General features: G+C 37.2%; 2 protein-coding genes across 3 annotated transcripts in view; one reads left to right on the top strand and one right to left on the bottom strand.

The window, feature by feature from the left end:
• EHHADH (enoyl-CoA hydratase and 3-hydroxyacyl CoA dehydrogenase) overlaps window positions 1–19,975 on the bottom strand; it is a 34,389-nt gene extending 14,414 nt beyond the window's left edge. For both annotated transcript variants that reach the window (XR_014026594.1, XM_081329011.1), the window contains exons 1-6: window positions 19,839–19,975; window positions 15,807–15,910; window positions 13,822–14,004; window positions 9,822–9,926; window positions 8,233–8,337; window positions 4,574–4,915 (exon numbers count right to left, since the gene is read on the bottom strand). Coding sequence is in view for 1 of the 2 variants with exons in the window: in XM_081329011.1 (XP_081185137.1) it covers window positions 4,574–4,915; window positions 8,233–8,337; window positions 9,822–9,926; window positions 13,822–14,004; window positions 15,807–15,910; window positions 19,839–19,912 (913 nt within the window). In the remaining variant the exon portion in view is untranslated. The remainder of the gene's footprint in view (window positions 1–4,573; window positions 4,916–8,232; window positions 8,338–9,821; window positions 9,927–13,821; window positions 14,005–15,806; window positions 15,911–19,838) is intronic.
• A 4,244-nt stretch (window positions 19,976–24,219) lies between these two features.
• Window positions 24,220–25,735, top strand: part of MAP3K13 (mitogen-activated protein kinase kinase kinase 13) — a 50,939-nt gene continuing 49,423 nt past the window's right edge. Inside the window, exon 1 of the mRNA XM_081328385.1 lies at window positions 24,220–24,260. The gene's annotated coding sequence lies outside the window, so the exon portion shown is untranslated. The remainder of the gene's footprint in view (window positions 24,261–25,735) is intronic.

Raw genomic sequence — 25,735 nt, 5'->3', positions numbered from 1 at the left:
TGTTGTCCCGCCGTGGTGCTGGCCCCGCCCCTTCAAGTAGCAGACTTCTAAATCAGGCATCCCCAACCCTCAGGCTGCGGTCCACTACCGGGCTGTGGCCAGTTCTGGACCAGGACGTGCAAGCGGCTAGCTGGTACATGTGTGTGCACAGCTTGACTTGTGTGACCGGCAGGCCGGTGTGCATCCCGCACGCACCAACCCGCTGTTTGCATGGGGCAGTTCCCCTCTCCACACTGCTGGACCGTAAGCCACAACGGTTGGTGACCACTGTTCTAAATAATACATTGCACTGCAGTCTCTCATTGTTTTTATTTTCTAAGAAAGTTAATTTAGGGTCCAGAAGAATTCTTAGAAATTCGTATTATGAAACAATGTGTAGTTTCTTATTGCATTACAGGTGGGTTTTTTTTAAATGTAAAAAGTCAAGGCAAGGGGACAAGAACACTGGCAGGCACCAAGAGCAGTAAGTTTCTGTAACTACATTGGAGTTCCATGTAAGGAACTTCATCTCCTAGCAAAGACTTTGCTGTTTGTTCAATAAGTCACAATGATTTACTTCATACGAGGACATAAAACTGGTCTTTCCCAAGTTCTAGATCTATAAACATTAACACCAAAATTCCTAGCCAGCATATCACCATTGCAGAGAATTCTGGGAACTGAATTCTGAGCATCTGGAAAGGCCTAAGGCTAACAAAAGCATCACCAAAGCATATACCATAAATTATAATCCAGAAAGCTGGGTTTGCAGAACACGCGAAATGAACTGTATAATAATTTTATATGAAATGTGAATATAGTTAACAGTCATTTCTATCCATTACTGTAATTTGGTTATAAACAGATTGTACCTGTTTAGGTTTTCTTTAACATACTGCATGAACTCAGCACTTATGGGTCATTCAACAAACCATGATTTGCATGCAACATGGCTTATTGTGAGGTTTGAGCCTATTCATTTATTGCTGGTTACAAGTTTTTTTCTTAAATCATTTTTTCAAAACCCATGTGGCCTTTTAGAAAAATGTCTTTCTTCCAAAAACTCAGAAGCCCCTAAACAGCTGGAAGAGGAATTGTAATTGGGAAAATATAAATGGAGAAAAGGTTGAGTCCTGTTTCCCCAGAGTTTAACCCCAGCCTGAATCGTTGTTTTCCATGGTAACTGTCACATTTTAAAACATGCACACACACATACCTCTTTTTATGGATCTTCCACATTAAATATAATTTCATCTTTAGTGGGGACAGAAAAGTATTTTCTTTTCTTGAAACAATTTCTTGCCTACTTGTGTGCTGAGAAAAGTATTTATACAGAAGTTCAAATCAAAGAGCCCAGTCCTGGTTCTTAAAAAACCTGTAAGCACTAATGAATATTAATATTAGTACATAGTAAAACACTAGAAATGAAATTTGTATTTAGTACACACAACATACAAAGCTTTATGAGCTAGTACTAGGTTACTGCATGCTTACTTATTACAAGAAAAGATCAATTTGTTGTGCAGCCAAGCACCAGAAATGGTCATGCAGCAATCAATCTAGCAAAATGTATTTTACCAGTGCCCCAGAAGCTTTTCTGATTCTATTAGCTTGAAGCAATATATCAGGCTTGTATCAACACATAATGATTCATGCTCTTCCGTAATTACAGAAAGCTTATTGTGGACATTTCAGGAGGCCTAAAATATATTCAAACCATAATTGTTCAGTCAAACTACTAATGTTTATCTAAGTTCTTTATATACATCTTCTTTTGATAATATGCTAAGAGGCTTCCAAATGTGAGTACAAATATGGCTAGACATTAATGTTTATTTATTCTAAAAGATTTGCATGGTCGTTTTTCTTAAAACTCAACTCTGAGCAGCTCTTAGATACTTCTACAACATGGCCCCTAGAATTATTATTAAATTGCTTGTTCCTCAGAAACAAGTTTTAACCTGATTCATAGTCATTCTTGCTGCTGCAGACTTTAAAACATAATGAACAAGAGGCAGTTAGTGCATTTCCAGCTGACCAGTTGACAATGTAAAAAACTAGCAGTCACCACGTGCTTCTCCCAGCCATGGTCTGCTTTGTTAAATTATCTCAGTGTTCAGAGTCAATGCACTATAAAGCACCAGTCCACTAAGTAAGGCATACATTTTGCATGAAATAATAAGCTTGATATAAGGCCCTCTATTAGCTCTGCTTCATTCCATATACCGTAGTAACCTGCTCTTAGCTTGATATAAGACCCTCTATTGTTACGACAGGTCATCAAGGTGAGGCAGGCCTCTAGAGAGCCCTTTATTGCTCTAAGTAAATGTTCCAACAAACAGCTCTCCAACAACTGATAAGGCTCCATGCTTGCAGGCAGCCACGCTCAGTCCCCCAAACAACAGCCCACATATAACAAAGAAAGTCCACAGAGTAGGAGCATGCTTACAGGGCATGTTTACATGGTCCAGGGTCCCAAGTCCAGTCCACCCGGCTAAGTGAGTCCCCGAGGCAAACTGTAGTCCACAAGACAAAGTCAAGGTACAAGGTAAAAGGCAGTTGTCAAGGCAAGGCAAAAGGCAAAAGGCAAAAGGCAAAAGGCAGTCCTCCAGGCAAGGCGAGTGTAAACCAAAACAAAGAATTGTTCCTGACAAAGACTAACTCCCCACGGCTTCTACTTAAGTCAATCCACTCCAGGTGCTCCTTCTCCTGAGTAGCCTCACAGCCCTTCTCTGACCTGCCTATGTTCTGCTCTCCGTGTCCTTGGATCAAATAGGGGAGGCAGCTGTTCCACATCAGAAGGGATTTGCTGCCTATCACTACCAATGTCTGTTAGCAGCCAATCCTGTACTGTGTCTGTGAGGGCAGGCAGCTCTCCATTTGGTCAACCACCTCCCCCAAAGCCTGAGGAGCTTAGGACAGCATCGCCCTCAGTCCCTGGCTTCTCCAAACATTCTACGAGAGATGTGCCACCCGTGTCGGACGGCCCGGTTCCAACTCCTCCTCCTCCTCCTCTGAACCAGGCTCCAATGGGGCCATGACATCTACTAGTTCTGCTTCATTCCACATAGTAACTTGGAAAAATCTGAAATTGTATCTGTGCTTCTTTAAGATAGTATTTCTGCATATTCATCACTAGTGACTTTCCATGAAATTTCATAAAGAAGACTCTTCCTTCTGCATGGCAAGGGAAATTAGACTCATACATATTATGTGTGCATATATGGAGCAAAATAATGATATTCCACAAATACTGAGTTTAGACTCCACGATACTTCACACAAATGTCAGTTCTCCAATAAGTCATAGCAACTTAAAAGGGTTCAAGGTTGAAAACAGATTTAATTTGCCACTTTTTAAGCTAAAGGGATATAAATCATGCAGAGAAGCATAATTAAGGCTGCAAAGTGGCAGAGGGAAAGAAACATATGAAGACTGGTCCCTCAAGGCTGCCTCCTGCTCAGGTGAGCTTCAGAGAGTTCAGCGTACACACGCTGCAGCAAACCACATCTTGTATATAGCAGTCAGACTGCGGGGGTGAAAAGAGTGGGGAGAACAGTGAAAGTATAACGTGACTGTCACTCTCTTAAAATCAAAGAGGGCACTACCAAGGACTGGGCTACTTAGGGAAGAGTTTCCCACTGAGTATAAACCAATCAATATGCAGAGCAACAAAGAGCTTTTGAAGAAAGTGTACAGTACATCAAAGAGAGCTTTTTTAATTTTAATACCTTTATAAAAAATTAATGAGTGCATTATCTTCCTGGGGATAGGCAAGGAGAAATGGAAGCAGTGGATCATTACAATGAAAATTAAAACTTCTTAAAAGGCAAGTGTCAACACAACATTTTGAGATTAATGATTAAATATGTGAATTAAAGGAAGAAAACAATTTTTGAGAGTCTCTTTGCTAACTCCCCCTACAGAGATTCTACCCAGGGTGGCATGAGGGAAAGCAGAACAATCTCTATTCTTGCAGTGACAAAACTGCATAATAGAAATTACAAATTCTTTCATTGCTGCATATCACCAAAAAAGTACATTCTTCATCAACTGCTATTTTTTATTTAAAAGCAATAAAATGCAGAAGGGACTTAGTATGTCACTGACTGCCTTTTGTCCCTTTTCAATTGCGAGATTTAAAAGAAAAGATTTACTTGTTTACAACCCTATTTTGAGTTTGCATGATCCAATGGACACTACAGTAACCAATCACACGTAATCCAGGATGTTGTGTGCACTAAGTCTGTTTGTTTACTGTATTGTTTAGTATGTGATCTCAGAAAACTGGATTAGTTGATCCATCTTTAGTTAATTACAATTATGTAGTAATGCAAATAGAACCATGATCTTTCCTCTAACCTGTGTTATGTTTGAGCTTCTGAAGTAAGGAAACTGACGGTAAGAGGAATTAACAATCTAGCTTTGCAATTTATCTATGAAATTAAGCACTGCCTGAAGTGCAAACTAGGTACCTTAAAGTAACTGTGTAGTGTTTGCATAGTCTTCTTCATGTTTTCTATAGAAAATATTTTCTTTCCCCAACACAAAAACAGTTGAACTTTGAATAATTCAAAGATGCCCACAGTCTTACCTATCACAGCTGCTTTCCGGATTGGTTGAGGAGATGCAGTCTTCCAGGATGCCCCATTAGGCAACATCCATTTTTCTGCAATTCTTTGGGCAAAGAAAGCATATTGCAATGCTTTAGCCTGGCCTGAAGTGAGAAGAAAGAGAAAAAGCTCCTTTTCTTTGCGAATTCCTTCCACAAAGGGCAAGTACACTGAAGCTTCCACAGCTTGAAAGCACATTTCAGGTGAGAGACATCCTGCAGCCTCTTTCTTCACCTTCAAATGTGCATCATATAGAATGGCTTCCATATTAGGGAGTTTGGGAGTCTGTTTCAGAGAGAGTCTGCGAGGTCCCAATGGCTGACCTAGAGAGGGCAAACAAATCATCTCATAAGACAGGCTAGCTTAGAAATCAGTTTCCCACTCATGGTCCTGTGACTACATTTTGGATGCTTAGCAAAGGCCTGCATTTATGGCTGTTTGCAGCATCCTGCAGTCACTTGGTCACAATTTATGATATATATTTTTCCTGGAAACTAATGTTTACTTCCAGTTTCTGGCAAAAAAAATGAGCATTCGCTTAACAACCATATATTCACTTAATGGCCATAGCAAAAAAAATGTACAATTGGGTCAGTCATGTGATGACCCATTTAACAACCACAAGGATTACAATTGTAATTTCAGGCTCATTTATGGTTGTAAATTAAAAACTTACCTGTATTGTCTAATGCTGTTTATTTGGAAATGCAAATTAATGCAATTTGGACCAGCAGTAGTGTAAAAAATTCAATTTGTATAGCAATCTAGTTATCGGCCTGGCCTCCCTAAACCTCTTTTCCTTATCTTCTACCAAAATTAGAGCAATGAAATAAGTTGCTCTTCAAAGAATCCTGAGAGTTGCTGAGCATTTTTAATTATAAAAATGATTTAATGGTATTTCTTCCACAGAAAGAGTATTTCAGAAAATGTAGCAATTTAAATTTAAAAGAATTGTAAGTTTCACGTTTGCTGAGAACTTTAAAACATTATTTCAACAGAGACTGCCTTTTGTATAAAAGGGAAAATAGCATAAACAAAACTATTTCATATGTTTTAATTATCTTGAAATTTAAACCATAGTTAATAAATATTAAAACAATTTAATAAGTTATAGTCCTGGATCAGTTTTGAAAAAATATTACCGTACTTATGTTCTATAGAACAAGAGTCCCTGAAAGATATGCATTTCTGGAAAGGAGTTTTCCTATTTTTGACTTCAAACAAGATGTTCAGAAAAAAAGGTTTCTTATATGATTACAAGACTCATAAAACTTATGGGATGTAAATTACAATCCATGTCTACTTGTACAAACCAAATGGCAGGCAAACATTTTGTAGACTGTGGCAAGTAGGTAGATAAACCACATTTCCCTATCTTCTCATTCCTAAAGCACCATTGGTAAAGACAGTAAAACTACGGGAATGCCAGCAAAATGTGCCTTTCTAGAACGCTGTCTTAGATGTGGTAGCATTTCTGTATAAAGACCATGCATCAGCTTGTCGTGACCCTGTGATATCAGATGTATTTAACGGTTGAACTGATTTATTTTTGGTCCATCTGCAGGGCATTTGAAACTGTTTTTCCCCATTAACAGGAACACTTGTGTCGCCCTGCAGCCTTGTCCTTGCAATTTCTCTCTTCTAAAGAAAGAGGCAGCTTGGAACATTTTCCCTTATTCCTATGCAAGACAAAAGCATATGCAAGATGAAATAAGAATATGGATGGTGTGTGGGCAAGCAATTTACAGTATTTTATTACTTTTTCATATGGAATAGGGATGAGTGGACTTGCTTCTGGTGAGGCAGTGTATTCCTTTTATGCACTATTTCATGGCTGGCATGTTTGGAGATAATTGCTGATTATCTGCAAACAGCTTTTATAAAATTCAAATAGTATTGATATGAAGATTTATGTAAAGATTTGCTATCATAATGAAGGTAAGACTTGGAAGCATTCCTGGCTTGGTTTACGCACAGAATACATAAACTGACAGGATAATTTTTTGTTATGTTCCTCTCTTCTATCAAGAAGTCTAGAATAGCTATAGTATTAATATGAAGCCAGCCATTGTCCAGATTTTATTTAATAACGGCACAGTAGTTGTTTTCCTGGAACTTAGATAAGCTGCCATTTATTGCTTCCATGAACATTGAGAATGATGACAGAAAGCGACATTATTTTTCAAGATTTGGTGCCATCATGTGGACAAACGCAACTGATGCAAAACATTATCCACACAAGTCAAACATTTGTTGTTTGTTCACACTAGATTTAACTGAATTAAAAATAATATTTCCTGAAATACAAGTTGCATTTGAGACATCTGTATCTCCGTGCATCTAAGTAAATCCCTAGGGCAACCCAATATGTATTTTTGAGAAGAAATGCCAACTGACTAAAACCTAGTAAATATAGATAGAATCATCACTTCAGTGTGTTTACAAGCTAACTGGTTAAATGTGGAAGCCTGAGTATATGAAGTATATGTTATTAATCACTGTCTTCTTCAGAGAAACAGTGAAAAATATGGCAATTTACGTGGGAAAATACAGTTTCTAGATCTAGCTTATTTTCTTGATACTTAAGATAAACATGTTGACCAAACCAGTGCTTTGTTATTCAAAAGACCAGGGAACCAATACCACAAGAACATTAAAGCTACTTTTATAAGAATTGGCTATAATAACAGAGTCTTGCAAGTCTGATTGAGCTGTATCTCTTTCCCTTTCTCATAGTTCAATGAATTAGGGAGGCATCTGGCTGACCACTTCTGAATAAGCTCTTCCAGTCTTAAAAATGCTACATCTCCTTGTAGTTCGGCAAAGATCCTGCAAACTAATGTCAAGGTTATCTTCCTTACTATCCACATTTATAAAACACATAATCCTCAGCTTACAACCACAACTGAGCCCCATATTTCTGTTGCTGTGAGATAGCTGTTAAGTGAATTTTGCCTCATTTTATGACCTTTCTTGCCCATATTTATTAAAAGAATCACTGCAGTTAAGTTAATAACACGATTGTTACTAATCCGGCTTCTCCATTCACTTTGCTTGTCAGAAGTTCACAAAATGTGATTACATGACTTTGAGACAATGGAACCATCATAAATATGAACCAGTTACCAAGCGTCCAAATTTTTATCACATGATTATGGGATTTCTGCAGCAGTCGTAAGTGTGAAAAACGGTGGAAAAGAAAAACATTTTAAAATGGTCATTTCCTATTTTGTAGAACTAGTATTTGTGAATGCTATAATAAAATGCCTATTCGCAAAGTGGATGCCATGACAGATATAGTGAATTATAAAACATCAATTTATCAAAAACCTATCAGACACTGCCAACAAATGATTGAGAGAGAGACAGACAGAGACAGACAGAGAGATAGAGACAGAGAGACAGACAGAAAAAGAGAGATACAGATAATAAATCTGATTTTCAATTATAAAATATCTGTCTATTTTTAACTTTTCCCTGCTTGATCCCCAACTCCTAAAGCAATACACTACAATTTTTAATTAAAAAACCTTGTGCCAACCAATGGTAACATCAGTTAAATAATTGTTTCCACTGGTTGGTATTTTCTTCTGGGAATTTGTTGTATTACATTTTGCCTGCTACAACTGAATGTTCTTACCTGATACTCTTTGTGCTAACTTTATAGCTGCTGCAACTGTATTTTCTTCAACAATCTCATCTAAGATCCCCAGTTTCAGTGCTTCAGTAGCTGGCACATGTTTACCTGACAAATAGAAATATGACTTTTTCATTTAGGGTTCACTTAAATTCCACCTGCTCCTTGGGAGTTTCAAGGTGTGTTATTGGTAGCTACTTTAAGCACACTAGACCAACGGACTCCAAACTTGTCAACTTTAAGACGTGTGAACTTTAACTCCCAGAATTCCTCAGCTAGCCATGGAAACAACTCTTAAAGTTGATAAGTCTGGAGCCTCCAGCATTAAACAAAACTGGTTAATCTTTGATTCTACAATCATGTGTTAGAACAGCATATTAAAATAATAAAGAGAAATCCAATAACATCAGAAGCACAAAGGGGTCAGCAAGGCAATACTATCTACTAAACTGTAAGGCAGAAGTGGGCCACATATTCTAAGGCAGGGGTGTCAAACTGCTGGCCTGCGGGCCGGATGTGTCACCCGGAAACTGTGCCCACCCCATTGCCGGCAATGGGGAAAAAGCTCTGATACGTCGTGCAATGTCACATGACATTGTGAGTTTGACATGTCTGTTCTACAGGTGCCTTCTGTCCCACAGCAACCAGCTAGAGAATAAGGATGCTTGTCAACTCATTATTGAGCTGCTGTGCTGAAACATTCGAATTGATAACTACATGATGGAATTATAACTAACAAATCAGCAGGGGTCAGGTGACAGTAAAGGCAAATACAAGCCTATAAATAATTGGCTCTGGCTTAGGTTCTCAGTTGTCAATGTCATTCAGGAATTAACTAAGTGGCTTTCTGATTGTTCATACCTATTTAACATCATGCTGAATGTCAGATCACAAAACTGATGTTCTTGAGCTGAATGGCACAAACAAGCTGTCACTGATATTTTAGTAAAACACAAACTTTTAATTTATATCCTTTTTTAAATAAAAAATTATAATCAATATAAAGCCAAAGCAGTACCAAAGTTTTAAAAATAACATCCAAGAAATTCACTGCTTCACCCAGGTTTTGTTGACTACATAATAAGTCCAGCAATGAGACAGAATACAACAATGTTGTGACAGAACAGTGCTAAATCTAGAAACATTCAGAAATCATGTATTTGCATGAGAAGCACAGTCTCATTCAAAATAAAGCTGAAAGCCAAACCTCATTTGGAATAACAGAACTCCCAAAAATACTATATATTTTTCAGTCTTCTCTGTAGGATTGTAAGTAAAAGTGATATTCTTAAAAGTAAGCTGAAATTCCTCTATCAACACACTCATTTTCCAATATACATCTTAGTGAAAAGTCCATCTAAAGTGCTGCTATTTTATCAAATCTTTTTAAGCTGCTAGCTAAGATTTGTTAGCTAACATTTCAGATGATGAATCTAACAAACCCAGAAAGTTTAAAGCATGTTTTACTCTAGTCATACTGTCCTATATTTTTAGCAGGCTTATTTGCTATTACATAAAAACAGCAACATATGCAAATATGCCATATATTATTTGCACACGACACATGTGTATTCACAAATGAAAGAATTTACCTGTGATGATCATATCAAGTGCAGCAGGTACCCCAATCAATCTTGGAAGCCGTTGAGTCCCACCAGCTCCAGGAAGTAAACCTATTGTGACTTCTGGCAAACCAACTTTAGCCTGAAGTGAGGATGAAATATTTGTAAATATTTACAATATATAAAACATATAGCATCTTCTCTTTTTTTTAAAAAAACCCTGCTCTATATAAGCCTATATGTGGATATATATGTATAATGTAAGAAAAGATCAATTGATCTGGGGGAAAGTTGTATTTCAAAATCCTTTTCTATATTTAAAATTATACATTACAGTTGGTGTATCATCATGCAAACGTTGATTCCTGGATCAGTAACTCAATCTTACTTATATAAGTGGATTTCTCTGTAAAATAAATTTTATTAAATTTTACAAAGCATAAGCATAAAAATAACTTAAACTAACAATCAAAAAATGATAAAGAATAAAAAGAGACTAGAGATAGAAGTGTGAAAAAGTATAAAGAAAGGAAAACCCAAATATATACAAAGAATGACTTCTGACTTCATCCTCCAAGGATATAAAGAATGCTTACATTTGACTCTTCGTTTAAGACTATAATAAAATGTCCATTTCCACCCCCTCAAAAGAAAAGGAGAAAAATATTTCCCATTTTTAAATTTTAATAATCATCAAATCCATATGTCAAATTTGATTTTTTTCCATCTCCTGCAAAATTTCCACAAAAGATTTCAACTGTAGATGAATTCCTTCAATGATTCCAGTTTTGTCACCTTTATTAACTATTCCTCTATTGTGAGTATTGTATGCCTTTCCAACACTGAGCATACAAAAGTCATATATAACAGTATCATATATAACAACAAAAACACTGTGATTTTTCCACTGGTTTATCCCTAAAATCTAACAAAATTTCCAGTCTAAACTGTACATTAATGTTCAAAATTTGTTGAATTATGTTACTCATTTCCATCCAATATTATTTAACTCTTTTACAAATCTACCAAAGGTGATAAAGAATTCCTATTTAACTCTTACAATCGGGTTCCCTCATTAAACTAGTATCAGTGGGTTTCCTCATTAAACTAAGCTACCGTATTTTCCGGCGTATAAGATGACTTTTTAAGCCATGAAAATCACCTCAAAAGTTGGGGGGGTCGTCTTATACGCCGGGTCGTCTTATACGCCGGGAAAAAAACCCTTCGGATCTTTTCTCTTTTCTGCTGGGCGGCGGGATCGCTGGGTGAATGGAGGTAGGCATGGCGACCCGTGGTAAAGCGGCTGACGGCGAACGGCGAACGGGTGATGGAGGACAAACTCTCGTCAGCTTCTGGGGCGGCTACTGCAGCTGCTGCCGTTGCTCTCTCTAGGACTGGCCGTGCTAGCGCCTCCAATGCTGGCCGTCAGGCCCCCGATGAGAGGAGGGGCAGGCAGTCCCCAGAGGCGCCCCGCTCGACCGTAGGAAGGGAGCACCTTTGCTCCCGCTGAGGCACCACCTGACTCGCGCCAACCAGAATTGCTTGCCCGGTCACGCCTCGGCTTCGCGCACTGCCGCTGCCCGTGAATTGTCTCCAGCGCGCGGGGCGCTCTTTTCAGTGTGGTGAGTCTGCCAATCAATCTTCGGGTTTTGGGCGGCGGGAGGGTGGGGGGAAAGAGAGATGGAGCGCCTCTTGTCTGCAGCCACTTGGCGCCCCTTGCCCGGAACTGAGAGCAGCAGCGCACCAGGCGAGAGAGCTCAGAGAAAAGAAGGCGAGGCGCCCATTTGGCGGGGAAGGAGCAAAGCTGGGCAAATCACAGAGCAGGCGGAGCAGAGAAACGTTACAGGGGAAAAGGGGGCGGGGTTTAAAAGGCAAGGCGGGCAGGACGTGGAGACGTTCTGCAGTTAGAAGTAACGAAGGAGCCTCCGGGTGCTTTCTGGATCGGATTGTGCAAACTGAGCGTGCCACTACAGTCCTCGTGTTTCCCAGGGTTGCCTGTCGTGCCACAGGTATTCCCTGTAGCCCCACATTCTTTAGCTCCCCACTTTCCTTAATTCGGGTGAATTTTGTGCTCCGTGGAGAAACATTAATATGCAAATGCCGTTTGTTTAACCGCGCAAAACTCGGGGGAAACCTTGGTATTTGGGAACGGAAAGGCTTAAGCCTTTTCATTTCTGTTTTATGCACGGGCTGGGAGGGTCACGAAGTTTACCTCTTTTATTTATTAATGAGTTGTTAATATGCAGATTGTGTGCCAGGAAGTGAACTATTGAGTTATTAGCCCAAACCCTATAATTTAACATGAAAAGTAGGGGGTCGTCTTATACGCCGGGTCGCCTTATACGCCGGAAAATACGGTGTAATGTAATGAAATGTGAACCACTGTTTATGACTCAATGAAATTTCAGAAATGACTGAACAATTGAAACGCACAAATAATTTATCTGTAATATTGACAAAACAAATCAACAATTGTAAAATTAATACAAGACCTTAGTATTTTTTCATACTTAGTGATGGAGATTATTATAGGCAATTTCAAGTTATACATCTAAAAGTATCTCAGTGTATAACTTGATTATGTATACCTGAACTGTTCTTCTTTCTCAGGAATAAATCTATTACCTTTTTATTTAACTCATTTAGTTATCTTTTTATTTAATTTATGATTTAAATCTTAAGTCTTGGGGGCCCAAGGCCATGGCCCATGGCCACAAAGGTATTTAAATGGAGTCCATAGTGAAGAAAAGGTTGAGAACCACTGTTTTGTACTACAGGTAGTCTTCAACTTACAACCATTTGTTTAACAACAGGTCAGAATAATGACAGTGATGAAAAAAATGACTTAAGATCTGTCCTTGAAGTTAAACTGTTGCACTTGATCAAGTGATTGTGACTTGGGTGCTTGGCAATCAGCTGAAATTTACAACAGTTGCAGCATCTTTCAGTCATGTAATAGCAATTTGCAATCTTCTCAGCTGGCTTCTGACAAGCAAAATCAAAGGGGGAAGTCAAATTCATTAATGACTGCATGATATACTTAATGGCCATGGTAAAAATGGTTGTAAAATGATGATGACTTGCTTAACTACTACATCGCTTAGCAACTGAAATTCTGGCCCCAATTGTGGTCTTATAGGCTATAGTTGTATACAAAGCATAAAACAAAATATTACTTTTATAATTAGTAACAGTAATACATCGTATAACTGCTGTTAAGAGATTCCTATAAGTAGTCACCATGTAACTACTTATAGACTTGTTCCAACTATATTGAACATTTTTAATTCCTCATAGTTTTAACAGGAGAATATGGTACATATTTATATCTCCTGCTCATGAAACTGGAATTTAAAAGGTCTTATCTTTGACTGGAACAATTCCCTAACAGAGTGTGTGCCTCACAATATTAGTATCCCCATTTCTCTTGCATTCTTTTTCCTACAAGAATTCTTGTTTAGTGATCACAATTGGAACTGACACCTCAGTCGTTAAGCAAAGTAGTTACTGAGTGAAACAGTGTCTGGGCTTATGATCTTACTTATTTAAAGCTTTCCTTTGCTTTACAGGACTGTGAACGACATAAATGCAAGAATTGATCATAAAGTACTTTTTCAGCACTGTTGTAACTACAAATGGTAGCTAAATGAGGCAGTTGCTAAATTAGGACTACCTCTGTTGTTCTATAATAAGTACCCATTGCCTTGATTACATACTATTCATTTTATAAGCTCTTTTTTGATTCAGTTGGAGTTATTAATCTTACTGAAATAGCGTCCATAGTAAACCACAATGATACCATGCACACAATGACACAACCTTGCAAATACTACAATAAAGTAATTGTAACATGAAGTATCATTCCTCTGCCTCCAGTGTCCATAATCTTCTGTTTCTTTATATACTAGTATGCCAGGATTGATATCTTTAAATTTTTAATAGAACATTTGATAATTCATATGTTGGGAGAGATACATAGGTATCAGGGGGTTCTAGCTAATGTATAGGTTGGAAATGATACTTGAAAGACATCTTGCCTTCATGTTTGCAATCCTATAATGACAGCCCAGTGCCAACTCCAGGCCTCCTCCGAAAGCTATGTCTTCAATAGCAGCCACAAATGGTTTTTCACTCTTCTCTATAAAAGCAACTACAGATTCCATACTTAGTGTATTTTTTGGATTACTAACGGAAAATCCTCTTATATCAGCACCTAAAAAAAATTGAACAAAATTCTGAGAATCCACGATTGCTTCAAGTAACCACCCCATTAAAGATGTGCTAATTAGTATAGAACCAAAATGTATTGTAGATTTACATACTTCAAATGGGGAAGGTAATTGTGATACAAGATTCTGCTTCTGTACAACTCAACTCAATTCAAATATAAAAATAAAAAACTTCAGTAGTGTACAATATATGTCATTTTTTGTAGTGCGAAAAAGTGGGATTTTGAGAAAGAATGTGGGAAGGCTGAGAATGGGAGTGAAAATTGACTTAAAAATGATGAAATAAAGGGTGAGCTTTTTGTAGACAGCAGCCAAGGTAAGAAGAAATCTGAAAAGTATTTTGAGTAATTGAAAGAGATGTTGCCTTAAATTATTCATGATAAATGTGGCTAAAAAATTCTTCTGATAGTTTCCAAGATTCTGTATTTACCAAAGACTGACATTAGAATACCTTACTGAAATCTATGTAGTTCTTGCTTTTGGGATCTTGTCTAGTTAATCAACATTTTTACCTGATAAATTTATGAATGTAGCTACTGAACAAGGAAAATCCAAGATAACTATATATAAGATTCAAAATAATGTTTAACAAGGTTTTTTTTAAAAAAAGAGAGAGCAGAGATATAAATTCTACGAGAATAAACAATGAAGAGAGCAAACATAGACTCTGATCCAGTACATCATGGTAGAGGTGCAGATATGGGGCAGTTGAATGATGAAATTATGGCTGGAATGAACCACATTTCCCAACTCCGAAGGGAAACAGACTGAAATATTTAATACTGTATATCTATAATCAACAGAGGATACTATTGTCAAGTGTAAATGTAAAGCAGAAAAGAAAATGGAAATGTCTAAATATATGAATTAAAAATTCAGCTAAGTGATGAATGATGATGAGATTCTGATCCATTGGGGGAAAAAATCCCAAATGACCTAATCTATAAACCATGACCTTATTAGTTGGCTGTTTACTCTTAGCTTGGTTGGCAGTTCCTTGAGTGGGAAATTGTTTATTTCTGGGCTATAGGTCTGATGTTAATATTGATGTTAATCTATGTTCATCTGGGTGTTGATTGCTGGTGGTAAGGTATTCTGATCTTTTTGTTCGTCCATTGGTTATCAGAATGAATACTAAGAAGATGGAGGCTATGTTAAGGCAGCACATCCTATACTGTGAAAGTGAGCATCACACTAGTCCACATTGGAGCCAGTGGGCAAGGTGGTTTGAGTGGGAGAATAGGACAGGATATTATGAAGCAAAAACAGCACAAAGGCAAAGAAAAATGCATAGCGATATAAAGTTGATAATAACAGAATTTCTACACGTGCAATTATTGGAAATAGGAAGTTTAAGCTGTAGACAGTAACATATTTGGAAACAAAATATGATACAGAGTTTCTTGGAATCTTTCAAAATCCTTCCCTCAGCAATTTTTGAAGAAACATATGATGATAGAGTAAATATAACAGAAACATCCGCTCCTGCCCTCTTACATTATTTCTTTTGAAAACTTGTGCAATACTTTGTAGCATTGTGCAATTTGCAAAATTCATAGTTGCTTGGATGATTTACCCTAACCTATTTACTTGCAGGCATGAGAAGTTGTAAAATTTTGTTTGGCTACTTATCAGGTCAGGTGGGTGTCAAATAGAATTAATATTCCATTATGTTACTTAATTTTATTTGATTTCTGTATCATTGTTTGTATTGTATCTGATGTGTATGAATATTGAATATTTCTCAGTGTTTATAACAAAATTGAATTGAATCAAAAGTTCTTACCTGCACTGAATTTCCCATTTGCTCCACAAATCACAACAGCTTTCACAGTGGGGTCAATGTTTGCACGATTTACTTCTTGTTTTAAAGCCTGTAATGTCACAGCACTAAAATAAAGCAGTCATTTACAGTGTAAGAAAAAAGATACACCTGCCCGAGTGTCAATATAAAAGAAAGAATTCTTCAAGTAATAGTTGAAATAAGTTGAGATACAAGACAAAATCTTGACAGTTTACTTCAGCAACAATAATCTACTTGAAAGGTTAATCAGTGTCCATAAAACAGATTCATTCAGAAGTAATACCGTAGTTTGACAGCTCTTTAAAAATAACTTAATAGATCCAGGTTAAAACAAATCTGGACAACTAGACTACACAAAGAAATAAAGCAAAAAATAATTTCTTGCTGCCATTTAGTGGTTATCCAGATTTTTGAAATGTAGCTCTAATAAGTATAGCTTACATCTTTGGTTCATGAGCTCTCCATGTACACTATCAGTACAATGGCCTCTTACACTGATAGTCATAATGTGGTAATATATTTATTTTCAATGGTTAGAACTACATAATATCTATATATTTGTCATTTTCTATTTACTTTGCTTATCAAGATCAAGATCTATGTGGGCAGCTGTTACCAGAAAGTAACGGGAACATGGTAGTCTGGACTGTCACAGATCTGTTCTCTAAGCAAGTGCATTTCATACCTTGCCAAAAGATCCCAACCGCAAAAGCGTTAGCAAAACTTTTCGTACAGCATATTTACAGATTGCACGGGGCACCACAACACATCATATCTGATAGAGGAGTGCAATTCACATCGGCATTTTGGAAAGAATTTTTATCCCTTTTAGGAACCACCCAAGGACTGACATCTAGTCATCACCCTCAATCGAACTGTCAATGTGAAAAGGCTAACTCAGTGCTGGAGCAATATTTAAGATGCTTTATTAATTTCCAGCAAACAAACTGGACAGACCTACTGCCTTTCGCAGAAGTGGCATATAATATTGCAATGCACTCCAGCACAGGTTACACTCCTTTTCAAGTAGCTACCGGTCAAAGTTTCAACCCCATGCCAGAACTAACCCCAACCAAACCGGTAATTCCTGAACTGAAAGAGTGGATTGCTCAATTGCAAAACATCTGGCCAATCGTTAGGAAAGCTTTAGATGAAGCTAGACAAGCATACAAGACACAGGCTGACAAAAAAAGAGTAGATCCCATACTATTCAGGGTGGGAGAGATGGTGTATACTTAAATCACTACAACCCTGTAAAAAACTCGGGACCAAAATATATTGGTCCTTTTCCAATTAAAAGAATCATAAACCCAGTAACAGTTGAATTAGGACTGCCCAAAAATCTTAGACAAATACACCCAATATTTCACTGCAGTTTACTAAAGAGAGAACAACAGTCACCCCTGCGAACAAAAAACCCACCACCACCACCTCCCATCATGGTGGAAGGAGAACAACATTTTGAGGTGAAGGAAATCCTAGATTCCATGAAACACCATGGAGCAATTCAGTATCTAGTGGCTTGGAAACACCTTCCCTCTTCAGAAAATGAGTGGGTCAATAAACACCACATTAAAGCACCAAAGTTGCTTAAGAGGTTTCATACAGAATATCCGAACAAACCAAGCTAACATTTATATTTTATTTCCTCTACAGATGGACCTAACTTTTTTCTAAGGGGAGCAGATTGTCAGAATCCATTTATATCCCATTCATAAAACTCTATCTGTATGTTTCTAAAATCTTATACCTCCCTCTGGATTCTGCCATTTTTCCAAGGAGGAGAAGAGAGGATGTGTATTCAGCCTGCTTGGAGGCTGTCTTCAAAGACCAGGGGAAGAACCTTTGAACTGAGAACAACAAAGGAAGGGGGGGGAAAGAGATCTGGTTTGTATCTCCGATTAGAATTTAAAGGAAGGGAGCAATTGTCGTAAAGACATGAGAGTTCCCTCTTTCCCATGGAAGGATTTGACACCTGAATTTTAATTGATCCAGGACAAACCAGATGGCTTGGAGGGAGGGGGTTCGACCCGGGGACTCTTTAAAAAGCACCAAACTGTAACACAGTTCAGATCCTGTCTACTATTCCCATTACCAATCATGGTTCAGTAAAAGCTCCTTTTGGACAATTCCTGTTTCAAGAGTTCGTTCTTTACTAAAATGTGGATTGGGGTGGGTCCTGACACTTTGCCTTTTGCTAAAAACTGTGTTCTTAAAATAATTTATAAATCTGACACATTGTTAATACATGAAGATGGAGAAGATTAAAATTGCCACTAGAGGTAGCTATAACACTAGCAAGAATTTATCGTATATTAAGTAAAGAATTGAATGTTTTTTATCATTTCCAGATTAATGGAAATTGAAGAATCTCATAATCCAAGTATTTGATGCATGAACGATACATGTATTGTTCATCACATGTTGCAATGCCAATTTTCATCCTGTCCACAGTAAGTTTGATACCAACTTCATTTAATTATTTTGTAATTTAAAACAAAACAAAATAAAAATGCCAATCACTGTAAAGATGATTGGGACATCAGTTATTATGAAACTTTGACAAGTTTTAATATGCTACTGGTATGTATGTCATCTGACTCTAGCCTAATAGGTAATTAACATAGTATGTATGATTGATGATATATTTTGCTCAGAGTATTGTATCATATAAACATGTTTCTGCAATAATAAAAAGTGAACGCCTCAACTGAAATTGTTCACATCCTATAAAGTATTTAATTTATACTTAAATTATATTTTAATTCATTATTTAATTCATATTTAAGAATTCACAAATCTTTGAATTATTTGAATTCAGTATGACGTATTAGAATGTCTGGCATATAATAGGGCATCTTCATATCATAAACAAAATGCAAAATCTGGAATACATGCTACAAATGTTTTATTAAAGTTGAAAAATAAAAACAGTTCATTTAGTAATACATAGTTACTGAGCATTTCATAATGGGATTACTGATCTGAGTCAGCTGAATAGAATCCAAAGTCCTGAGAACACCAAGGTTTATATATTAACCAGAACTCTTTCCATGATATTTTCCCCCTGCATAATCATTATTGTGCCAACATTACTCTATATTCTGAAAGCGGAATTTATATAATTTACTTCATTTTTAAATATAATTATTTTCCACATTTTACTGTATCAAGAAAAATTGAAAGTGCAAGAATATTCTTTTTAAAATTTATCTTTAATTTAGGCAATACCAGGGCTAGGCAACCTTGGCTCTTTTATGACTAGTGGACTTCACTGTGCAAAAATGAATTTCCATATTGCCCAACTCCGACTTAGTTAAACATCAGTTTTGCTATTATGGAAATAGGCAGCCCATGTGATGACTGTATAGGATGTGAAACTTTGATGCTTTCTCCCATGGTCTTATATTTCTTTATTTCTTTATTTATTTCTTTGTTTGTTCAGGTTTAAGAATTTACTGACAGGTGGTATATTTGCACTCCAGTACACTTTTCCTCCTCAAATCCAGTGTGGCATAGTTTGAATGATTAGTACTTGGATGTTAGTCCGAAACAAACAAAAATACCTGGGCAATAGGATAGAGAAGAAGCAAACATTTCTGCACTGTGGCCAAGTAAATTACACTGCTGTGTCAATATAATCACCAGGAACCAAGCTTGACTGACAGAAACTTAACAAAAAGATAATAGACAAGCAATAAAGTTGGTTCCTATGCATTTTTCATGGAATAAATCTAACTGGATCCAAAAATGCAAGTGTACTAGTTACCCGAACAACATTCCTTTGCATACGTCTATTAAACACAAGGAAATTCAGTGGCACGTAGCACTATTGGTTCATTCGGGGAACACTGAAAATCCATCCAACTGGGATGATACTACCCATCAAATTAATCCAAAGGGGTGTACAAGGTTTCACTTTTTCGAGAACTCTTCATGTACACGATTATTCACTCACGACTAAACAGGTATGGGACTATGCTGGTAACTTTTCCAGTCTTTACCCATAATTACCTGATTGTATTGAGCGGAGGATTACATATTCGAATCACTGACACTTCAGGAGCTCCCCGCAGGTATTCAGCCATAATTTTCGATAGATCGTTAAGGAACAGCAAGACAACAAATCCTGGAAATTTACTCGGGCTACAAGCAGGGGGTGGGGAATGGGGGTGGGGCGAGCCTGTGAAAGCAAGACCTGGCAACTGGGCGTTGCTGTTTTACATCCGCGCGCGCATTAAGAGGGAGGTTCCAACTGGAGCAGGAAATCCTGACAGAAGGCGGTGCGCGCTGCAGGGGTCTTCAAACTTGGCCCTTTTATGACTTGTGGACTTCAACTCCCAGAATTCCTCAGCCAGCAAAGCTGGCTGAGGAATTCTGGGAGTTGAAGTCCACAAGTCATAAAAGGGCCAAGTTTGAAGAACCCCTGGCTTAGAGCAATCCAAATTCTGTGGAGTCGACTAAACGCGGAAAATATTTCGATTTAAATTAAGGCGGTCAACATGGTTTTACACCGGGGCTGCTTTCTAGCAAAGAGATCTATAGAAAGAAGAGTAATGGGGGCTGAAAAATTACAAGATCACTTGTCTGTTCCATTGAAGTCAATGCAAAATACATATAAATACGAAGTGGAACGGGATAGAAATAGGATGATATATCATACGGGTTTTCTCTTGTAAATGCCTTCGTATGCCTATTGTGCTATTCAAAAAGATTTTCTAGAATTTTTCCCCCCTGATTTCCTGATTTCGAATAATTGTGAAGAGCTTAGAGATATAAGTGATTTAGTGCTTGTATATACCTAAATAAATGGAAATAAAATGGTAATATTGATATCTTCTTTAATGTTTCTTTGGGGTTTTTTTAAAAAAAGTATTTTGAAGTCATTTTAGGCCATTAAAATGCACAGAAAAATCATTTAAGAGGGAAGAAATAGCTAGAGATGTTATAGGATGCAGCCTTTGCACTTATGAACTGAAATTGTTTTTTTTTTTAAGTTTTATTGATTTTCTAGTTTTACATTTAAATATTTAAAAAGCAACGTGGTGGCTGAGTTGATCGATAAATCAATTACATACAAATATCTTTAGTACAGGTTTCAAACTACTACATTGAGTATTTCCTCTTTTCCCCTTAGTATTTACTATCTCATGTTTAAACTAATACAATTCTTATTATATCAATTAAATAGAAATAACTTTCTTAAATTTATCAATAATTTTTAGTTTATACATATCCTGGTTATTTTAACATTCAGTCTTTATAGACAATGTTCTAATTAGTTTTTCCCAATTTTTAGTTTCCCATTAATATTTAAGTTTAACATTTAATATTTATAATTTCCAAGTTTCAAATGACCACAATTCCCTTTATCGCAATTCATCACAAAATCTAATATTCAGAATACACATCTATTTAAATGTATTCTATTTCTCACCCTCTTACATCAACTAATTAATAATACAATATAACATTCTTATTTTCTATTTTCAAATGTCTTAAATTTAGTAACCAAAATTTTCACTTATCTCAACATTAAATATTTCATCTCTTTTTTTCTTGATGTCTACTATCTCATATTTAAGCTAGAAATTTTTATTATAACAGCTAAGTAAAACATTTATTATTTATCAATAAATTTTTATCTTATATATATCTTAATTACTTTTACATTCAACCCTTATAAGCAAATCAATATTCGAGTTTAACTTTTAATAGTTATACTTCCAAGTTTTAAAAGACCAAAGTTTTCTTTGTCTCAGCTCATAATAAAATCTAGTATTCAAAGTACTCGTCTGAGTATGTTCTATTTTAATTCTCACTAATAAGTCAAAACCCCAATTTTCTTCAGTCTTAGTCTAGCTTTCTTTTTTTGCCAACTCCCCCTCCATTTCCGTGCTTTTAAGTCGTCCAATAGATCTCCCTGTGTTATTATACATATTGTTTAAAGTAGAACAGGCCATCTGGTCGCCATTTTTTTGGGAGGACTAACAAATTGTCTCTTTATTTTTCCATCTCGATGTAGTTGTCCTGAAATGTTTATCTTCCCTTCAGTCTGTTCTTAATCTTCAGGTTTCTTCTGGTTTATATAGAAAGTCTTTTCCTTTTTCCATGTTGTCAGTCTCTTTTCTAGGTTTTCCATTAACTGTGTTTGTTGATCAATTGAATCTTCTATCATAGTATTTAATTGCTTTACTTCTATTATATTCTGTGTAGTTCATTCTTTAGTTGTAATCAAAGTTTTGATTCGTATATCTGGGCTGACATCTTGTTCTTTTCTGTAGCTTCTTATTTCATCAGTAGCTGTAAGAATAGTTTCAGAAATTGCTTTCAACATAAAGAGAATCTGTTCCTGATCTTCATCCATGTTCTCTTAGTAGAGTGTTAAGTTAAAAGCTTTACAATCAGAGAATGAAAATAATTTTGTCACAGAGTATAGAACACAGCTGTGCTTCTCTCATCTGATATCTGTCAAGGTTGCAAAAGTCTTATCTATAGTCTAGGCATCGAGCCAAGTTTCTTTTAGACAATAACAAATTGTAATATCAGGTTTAGCCAGAAGATGTCGCCCATACCATTTAGGGTTTTTTTTCTTTAAAGTCCGAAATTTTTATAATCTTTTTTCCAATTTTACTTCTTTTTTGTAGGTAGAAACCGAAATCTTCAATAAGAATAAAAAATCTTTTAGTCCACATATTTTAAAAGGATAAAGCTCCAGTTAGAATCAGGTTATTCTTGCAACGTTTTAAACTGCCCTGGATAGTCAGTCATTGCTGTTTTTAGAGGGTGGGATAGAATCTCCCTTCCCTCTCTTACAGGGGGAAAAATACTTTGGGCAGCTTATACAGGTGGAAAAAATAAGTAGGATTGAAAAGAGGTAGATCTCACCCAGTCTCATCCGCGCTGCTTTGTAGGTGCCTGATGGTAAATTTGACTTCGGCTGTCAGCAGCCTAGTGACGAGCCATATTGCTATGGCCAGTCTTCCGTCTGCCAGTTTGGAGGGCTACCCTGGATTGAGCCGAAGGGCTACTGCCCTCCCGCGATCAAGCAGGATCCCTATTTGCTGGTCACCCCTACGGGCGACTTTTGACCCTTTCCAGGGTCCCCCAGCTATGCGGAATCGGACGTGGAAGACGGAGCTCGCCTTCCAAATGACTGTGGCGGCCACATTTGTAAACTGGAAGTGGACTGAAATGTATTATTTGCAGCGGAGAACAGTCATTCCAATCATTAATTGCAATTCAGAACAGCCAACTAACTTTTTCAGACACATTTTATCAGATATAGGTGCAGAATTTACTAGATTGCAAGGATAAAATGCAAATCCAGTACTTATGAAGGTTTTCTGGAGGGGACACATGATTAAATTCAGAAGATCCTGTTTCCTAACAAAAACGGAAATGAACACCGCCCCCTATGATCAGCAATGACTAGCGGAGTAAAATCCGCAGGGATTCCTTTACCTTTTCCTCCAATAACATATGCAACAGCTATATACTGTAGGTATTGTTGTGTAGATAAACATCCTATTGAGTTCAGTGGGCTTATTTGCAACTGGAACACACAAAACAAGTGCAATTTTTTTTACAAATCACCTGGTTGACAGGAATTAAACAACTGATCAAATCAAACAAGTCACAAAAGGGAACGTTAGCAACCGTTGCTGAGGCCCATTCTACTTCACCTTTCTTATCAAGTAGTAGAGGGTGTCAAACTGCTAGCCCGCGGGCCAGTTTCAGCATACCGAAGCCGCGCTAACCCCATTGCCGGCAATGCAAAAAGAATCGCAATATGTCGTGACATGTCATGTGATGTGGCAAGTTTGACACCCGTGGAAGCTACACTGTAAAACTTATGACTGGAGAGGCGAAGCCACACAAAGGTAAATGCTTAATATTATTTTCAATAATATGAAAATCAGCGATGAGGAATCAAAACACCTGATTCAACACTTCCCTTTTCTAGGTTTAAGGATTTTCGTTTTCAAATTCATGGACAGAAAACACTAACTCAGACAACGGGGTACAGTACGGTAATGGCAGCAACCCTTTTGACTTGGAGGACAAGAGAGCATCTTTTGCACTGGTTTGTGTGGCTAGGAGGATATCTCGGGCTTATTTATGCAAGTATGTCACCGGGGTTACAGTGAAGAGAAAGCACAGACTGCCGGGCTTGGCATTACGTTAACAGCGATTCAATTCAAGTATTTCAGGCCCGAGTCTCGAATTTCACCGTTCGCAAAGGATCACAACACTCCTGCAACCTTAACTACGGGGTGAGGGCATAGCCGGAAGTACATTTATCAAAAGCGAATTTATAGGAGGCAGTGCAGTAGCTGTATTCTTTTCTGTCAGGTGATGCCGGAAGTGATGCAATGTTGACGACCCGGCAGGTGGGAGGAGGACCAATGGCCGATTTAAGACGGCATTCAGGCGGTAAGTAACGGGCGCCGCGAAATGAGCTCTTCGGGAATGTGCGTCTCTCTTGTTATGGCAGAGGCATAGCGGCTTCTGATCGTGGGGACATCAGGAGGCACTTTGGGATATTCAGAGCTACCTGCGCTGGGGTGTTTTTTGGCTTTGCCTAGTCTTGTTGGCCAAAGGAGTGTTTCCACCTTTGATATGGATACCTGGCTACGTGGTAGGGGCAGGACCGCCGGAGTCAATGCAGCACCGGCTCTGCAGATTCGCATCATCAGGCGCGCATCATCTGTGTCCATTATCGATCAGACAGAAACTAAAGCACGTTTGTAACATTTGTTTTTTGTTTTCATAGGAATATTTTTTGGAAAGCAGTCGTGCCCGTCTTCTACTGATTGGGGGGTGGAGTGAGGTAGAGGTGTGATGATACTTGAGAATAAAAATAAACCGTACACATCCCGCAATATGTTATTCTGTAGTATAAGGAGTGTCTTAAAAACCCTTTTGGGAGGGGGGAGAGTAATTCAAACTATATAGTGATAGGTTCTACTAAGTTCAGTGGGACTAATTCTTAGGTAGTATGCAGAAGGTTGTTTTATCTGCTGAATAAAATGCATGCTAGTGATAAATTCCACTTACACGTCCTTTTTCTACAAAACTTTAGGATGTGAAGGAATAATAGCACTACACCCTAGCAGTAATAGCATTATAACAAATATTCCTCCAAGGCAAAAGTAAGGTGAAACATGGCCACGTATGAGTAAGAAACTTTGTTAATTAATTGTTTTGTTGTCATAGAACATGATTTCAACTTTGAATATAAATTGGCCCACATTTGCTGTATACTCACAATTGCAGAAGAAATGCAAACCATACTAGACATCACTTTAATGTAGTATATACCTTATTTTATTAAGGCTTCCTGATACTATTTCATTCGAATTCAAAATGCTTGTTTTGGATCGCTTCAAACTAGATGCAGTAATCAGCAACAAAGATAACAAGACCTAAGTTAAAGAAATCCAAGATTTCATCTGTGTTTGACATGAAACCTGGGGCAAAAATAAATGAATTGGAGATTACTTGCAGTATTGTGCATTTTCTCACTGCCTGTTTTTTTTCTTCTGCATATTGTTGGTGAATACCTGAAATAGATAAAGGGTATGGGGTTATGTTTGGAATTGAGTACTACTATAAAAAGGGAAGATAGCATTTTTAATAGGAAGGCACAAAAAGTTCTATCGAGCATTTGATACATTCTACAGACTCTGTATTTTGGAAGTGGTGCAAATACATTGACTACCCAAATAAGTAGTAACGAAAAATTTCAAATTCTACTTCATCTCTGGAACAGTTTGTAATGCTTTTTCCAGTATGCCTTGCAAAACAGAAGTAACATTATAAAATAAGAACGTCTTTTTAATGTTTTCTAATTTGTTCTGATCCTGTACTCATCTATTATACTTTTAAAGGAAAATTTTGTCTTGCAA

Source organism: Vipera berus, assembly GCF_964194415.1.
Source record: "Vipera berus genome assembly, chromosome: 5".
Lineage (NCBI taxonomy): Eukaryota > Metazoa > Chordata > Lepidosauria > Squamata > Viperidae > Vipera > Vipera berus.
Note: the sequence above shows the minus strand (reverse complement) of the source record. Positions and strands in the feature narration are given on the sequence as shown.